Source organism: Rhagoletis zephyria, unplaced genomic scaffold (assembly GCF_001687245.7).
Source record: "Rhagoletis zephyria isolate East Lansing unplaced genomic scaffold, Rhagoletis_zephyria_1.1 Rzeph_scaffold_04009, whole genome shotgun sequence".
Taxonomy (NCBI): Eukaryota; Metazoa; Arthropoda; class Insecta; order Diptera; family Tephritidae; genus Rhagoletis; species Rhagoletis zephyria.
The window spans coordinates 46,483-52,525 of NW_016161092.1; the positions used below are offsets into that span (position 1 = coordinate 46,483).

At 42.1% G+C, this 6,043-nt stretch overlaps 1 protein-coding gene across 1 annotated transcript; it reads left to right on the top strand.

The window, feature by feature from the left end:
• Positions 1 to 1,848: 1,848 nt before the first annotated feature.
• LOC108370099 (uncharacterized) lies at positions 1,849 to 5,112 on the top strand. The gene has a single exon (XM_017625358.1). It carries the CDS (start codon positions 1,849 to 1,851, stop codon positions 5,110 to 5,112), a length of 3,264 nt encoding a protein of 1,087 aa, XP_017480847.1.
• Positions 5,113 to 6,043: the final 931 nt, after the last annotated feature.

Genomic DNA, 6,043 nt, shown 5'->3' on the forward strand with positions numbered 1-6,043 from the left:
GTGAGAATGCAAACCCCCAGCAATGGGTTGAACTTTGGACCTGCCAGCTACCACCAACTCAACCAATGAAAAGCCCAAAAATTGCTTTAGAAGATACATTCTACTCTAGATGACGACCACGGCGAACATACAAAGGACTAAGATTTGCGGGAATCTTCGCACTCTTAATGGTGCCCTTGAGAAAACTGAGGCTGGTATTACCACCATCCAAGAAATGCGCTGGACGGGGCAAGGCAAGAAATATATTCGGACTTGCTACGTCTACTACATCGGCAATGTTATAGGGGTGGGGAAGGATTGAGTGGCCTAGTAATGTCACTCACTCCTGCACCAAAGTGAGAATCTTCAGCAGACTGAGGTTGATCCGAATCCGAATCGAAAAACTAGAAGCTAAATCGAAAATTTTGTGAACGGAAGACATACTTGCAGTGTTTTGTATGTACTTACACTCCATCACTTATACTAACATTCAGCTAGACCCGGGATACTTAAACCCTCTGACCCATTCCCTCTCGAATGGCCTGATTACAGGTAACGAATGCTTGAATAAGGGTGTATTTAGGCCTGGCGCATATTTAAAAAAATATGCCCTGTATTTAATAAATATATGTAAGTGTGATCTCAGTAACTGCCGTTAACATCTTGGAAGATGGCCATAACTATACTAAAAAGAAAACATCTAATTTATGGATGTTTTTACAGTTTTCTGTCTGCAGAAATTTGCGAAACTTGACTTTATTGTACATTTTTCAAGCTTGTTTGAATAAGCACACCCCATTCCTCTACCCTCGATGTAATACATAGGGTAGTAAGTTTCCCATAATATAACGCGCAGCATAGATCACCTCTCTCTAAATTTCATTCAATATAGCGAATTTTCGAACATACTCAAAAGAAGCCTTTCTGTGCAATTTTGTGTAATATTTTCATTTCCTCTAAAATTCCTTAACGGAGGATTATTCAACAAGTTTTTATTTAAACATAACATTGTGTTTAAAAAACAAACTGAATGTGTGTGTCCCTACGCACGGAAGTTTAGTTGAGTATTGAAGTGAATTGAGGTGAAATGCGTTTACCAACATAACAGAATATAACATAACATTACAAAACATAACACAACACAACACAAAACAAATCAGCACAACACAACACAACATAACATGACATAACATAACTGTTGAGTTCGAACATGCAAAGATTAAGGTTTTAGTAACACACAAGTGTTAATGCATACACGCGCGCAAGGGTTAATGTTATGAGCCCACACAAGAGTTGACAGCATTTGACATTTTGTTATTCTTTTTCTCGCTTTCGTTCTTAGATGTATTGTTAGCTATCGTTGATACATTTATATTGTTTTTGATACCTTTTTGCATTTTCTCGAACCAGCTACCGCTTTTTTCTGCGCTGCATCGTTTTGCGAAATATATTGAGTTTACCATCCGCAATTGATATTTTAAGAATAAACTTTAACCTAAGCTAAATCAACTGCGTTTATTTTCATTTTGGATAACCCCGCTTGAGGTTTGGAAAATTGCAAGCAAAACCGCCTAGTCGTTTTTTTTGGTGCACCAGCAATCTGCTGCAACATATTCTGGTCCTTCGTCGTCGGATTCCTCCGCATAGTTTCTTTGTTAAGAATTCCCGCGATATAAACTGCATTTTTTTCAACAAATTTATACCGCCACATAATATTTAAGTATTAGTGCCTCATAAAAAGTGGTATTCTCATTTTTGGACCGACCTTGTGGTGACATTGAGAAACATTAAACGCCTTTGACTTGTCCTCTGCAAGTAATACTCAACAACAACTGTGACCTACGAAAGGCAGATCAAAAGCAACTAACAATGTCGGGCTCCGGTAAAACACGCGATTCTGCGCTTAATGCCATCAAGCGATACATGACAAAAAGCATTGATGAAGCATTTTCCATGGATTCAGAAACGGTCACAAGCTATTTGCAACTGTTGAGCGAGCAATGGTCCCGGTTCAACTCAGCCCAAGATGCAGTGGAAATTTCTTGTGGAAGTGACAACGCCGAATTGGAAGAAAATGTACGCATTCAAGCCGAAACATGGTACTCTACGGCTTTGGCGAATTTCAACCGGGTACAGAAGTGTCGTACACAACCTCCAAGTCAAAGTCACCCTACAGCTGCATCAACGCCTGTGTGTGCTTCTATACGCTTACCGAAGATGGAGCTACCAACCTTTTCCGGTGATTCTACAGAGTGGGTAGGCTTTTATGATGCGTTCTGTTCATTAGTAGACGCCAACGCTACACTGTCGGACGGACAGAAGTTGCATTACCTGCGTAGCTGTTTAAAAGGTGAAGCATTGAAGATCATCAGTGGTTTCCAGATTTGCGACGCAAACTACAAGGAGGCGTGGGACTTGTTGAAGTCCCGCTTCAAGATCATGCGAGTCATTGTTGAGGCGCACTTCAAAGCAATGGCCGACATTCGCAAAGCCGCAAGTGATACTGCCGGCGCTATCAAAGGCGTTCTCGACGCATATCAGCAGCATATTCGTGAACTGAAGGCTTTAGGTCGCGCCGTCGAGTTCTGGGACGATTGGCTGGTGCACGAGGTGGTAAATAAATTAGCGTTCGAGACAAGGAAGCAGTGGGAGCTGTCACTCGTCAGTGATGAGCCCCCCACTTTCGACCAACTATCAGCGTTCCACGAAGTAAGGTGTCAATCGCTATCGATGCTTTCGACAGCAACCGGTTCAGCAACACCAGGTAAGCCGACTTCAGCAAGCACAGCAAGCAAGTCTGCCAAGGTTTTCCACGCCTTGCCGGAGAACAACAGTGCGAGCTGCTCCTACTGCAAGGGTGCCCACAAGATTTATGCTTGCGATAAATTTATCCGTCTCGATTCCAATGCTAAATCGAAGTTTGTTAAAGAATCCCGTGTGTGTCTAATTTTCCATCAACGCCATCATACGCTACTGCACAACACCGCGTCCGCAACTAGTGTCACCGCTCCTGCTCACAATGCCGACAACGTACAACACGTAGGGGCTAACTACGCTGCCGAAGACGTAGCCCAAGTTGAAAATGCAACCGCTTTATCCGCCATTGGATCTTCGACAGACACCGCTGCCGCACGCTCTTCTTCCTGCTTGAAGTCGAGTCCAAACCTAGTACCTACAAATCTAAGAACTGTTCTGCTTGCTACTGCCTTGGTGAAAGTACGCGATTGCTCCGGTCGTTTTCAATCCGCACGCTTATTGTTCGACTCTGGGTCGCACGCCTCGTTCGTGACAGAGTCATGTGTTCAACGCTTGGGTCTACCAAGGACCTCGTCAACGGTGGTAATTACTGGGATTGGATCCTCGCAAGGTGGCCGATCTAGAGGTGAGACTTTACTTTCACTTTCATCTTATTCCTCAGATCAATGTTATGCAATCAATGCGCTGATTTTGCCGAAGATCACAAGTGACTTGCCAACTCAGACCTTAGCCACTCATACATGGCCACACATTCAAGGGCTGGTCTTAGCTGATCCGAATTTTATGAAGCCTGGACCAATAGACCTATTGGTCGGGGTGGACGTTATGGATCGGCTCATCTGCTCGGAAATTCGCAAAGGCCCCCAAGGGACGCCTATAACGCAACGGACGGTATTCGGTTGGACACTTTTTGGAAGTGTTGATGGCGCTAGCTCCTCAAACCCACGTCTACAATCACTACATTGCGATGTGCAGTTAGATAGAGCACTCACGAGGTTGTGGGAGCTAGAGGAGGCTCCGCAAAAGAGGCATCTGACTTACGAAGAGCGCTTCTGTGAAGAGCATTTTGAATCAACGCACCAGAGGTCACCTGATGGTCGATTTATCGTCGAACTGCCGTTAAAAGCTGATGTTACCTTGGGAGAATCGCGAAGATTTGCTGTTCGGAATCTTCTCCGCATTGAGAAAAAACTCGCTGTCGACAACGAGTTGCGCTTACGCTATAACGAATTCATGCAAGAACTCGTCGACATGAACTACATGGAGCCTGTAACCGAAGCGATAAGTCAAGCGTTCTACATGCCGCATCATCCCGTCATAAAGGAGTCGAGCGTTACAACGAAGTTAAGGGTTGTGTTCAACGCATCTGCAAAAACCACCTCTGGTAATTCACTAAATGACGCCTTGTTTGTGGGACCGCAATTACAACAAGACTTGGTCTCGATACTGATGCGTTTCAGAACACATCGGTATGCTGTAACCGCAGACGTCGCAAAGATGTACCGCCAAGTTTGCGTATCATCAAAGCACCTTGATTTACAACGTATCGTTTGGCGCAATGATCCGTCTTTACCCATCCAAGATTACAGAATGTTACGCGTCACTTACGGAGTAGCGGCTGCATCGCATCTAGCCGTTAAATCGCTGCAACAAACTACAAAATATTCCAGTAACAAGTCTGAGCAGGCTGCTAAGGTAATCCTCAAGAACTTTTACATGGACGATCTATTGACCGGCACCTCCTGTAAAAACGAGCTGCAACGGAATATCTCGGATATTCTAAGCGAAGGTGGCTTTGAGCTTCGCAAGTGGGCGTCGAACTGTGTGGAGCTGAACGAAAATATCTCGAACGCATCCAAAAGCATTTCGCATTACATAGCAGAGGGTAAAGATGTTCACGCTTTGGGTCTCATCTGGGACACGGAAGTAGATAATTTCACATTTACAGTTAATCTTAAGCAACCACCTGATGTTTTGACAAAGAGAGCGTTTTTATCGGACGCTAGTTTGCTCTTCGATCCTCTGGGATTGCTCGCCCCAACGACGGTTAAGTCCAAAATATGGTTCCAGGAGATTTGGCGTTCCAAAGTCGAATGGGATGATGTCGTGCCTGACGCGATCGAAACGCAGTGGTTTCAACATCGTTCAGAGCTACGAGATCTTGTAAATCTAAAAGTTAATCGCTGGCTTGGTACTGGAACGTTTGGCTCATCAACTGAACTGCACATATTCTCCGATGCGTCAGAACGCGCTTATGCTGCCGTTATATACGCACGTACCGTTCACAGCGACGGCCAGATTACCGTCGCATTAATTACATCGAAGACCAAAGTGGCGCCAATTAAATCGACCACGTTGCCTCGTTTGGAGCTTTGAAGCATTTAATTTTAAGAACTTTTTAAGTATGTATTGTATTCTACAAACAATTACGAATAATTTGATACCTTAGCAAGAGGTGTGCTTTCAGAATAAACTAACTTTTAAGATAAAATATTCTGCGATCTTGAGCGTAATTTTTATTCCAAAAACACTTTAATTGAAGGCACATTTGGAAAATACGACGAAACGATCTAAATCTTTCTATAACTGCTAGTCCTTACAAAATTACATATACATGTAAAATGCTTCAAAAAAATTGTCTCTAGAAGTGTGTAAAAACCCTGATTTACTACATTTAATGATGCTCCTTCTTTTAGTCAGAATATTTCGAGAATGGTATCAAAACAACTGTTTTTCGACAAATGTTCTGATAGTTGCTCTTACTTAACTGGAGCCTTCTAAATTCAATGGCGTCCTCAGTTTCACCCTATTGGCTCCACTTTTCGAGATAGCGGTACTTGAAACTTTGCTTAAATTTTAACTATTTTATAAAAAAAAGTCCCTGGGCTTTGAAGATATTTTACTAAAATTTTGCACATAACCGTTTTTTAATATTACCTTAACTATTCCATAAAATCATCGAAATCGATTCACTAAAACATATAGCTCCCATACAACTGATTGATCAGAGACGTTGTTTTGCGTTATAACTCCTTCACTTAAACAGGTTAAAATTTAGTATAGGTTCACTTTAACATATAGCACGCATACAATTTATTATTCAGATATGAAGTTAGAGTTATAGCGCAAAAACACATATCTGAGTAATCAGTTGTATTGGAGCTATATGTTAATGTTAACCTATTTCGATAAATTTAAGGTAATATTAAAAAACTGTTATGCGCAAAATTTTAGTAAAATAACTTCAAAACTGAGGGAGTTTTTTATAAAATAGTTAAAATTTAATCAAATTTTCAAGTACCGTTAT

Excerpts from the sequence above, each read along its gene's own strand:
- LOC108370099 (XM_017625358.1), top strand. The coding sequence starts at position 1,849 with ATGTCGGGCTCCGGTAAAACACGCGATTCTGCGCTTAATGCCATCAAG.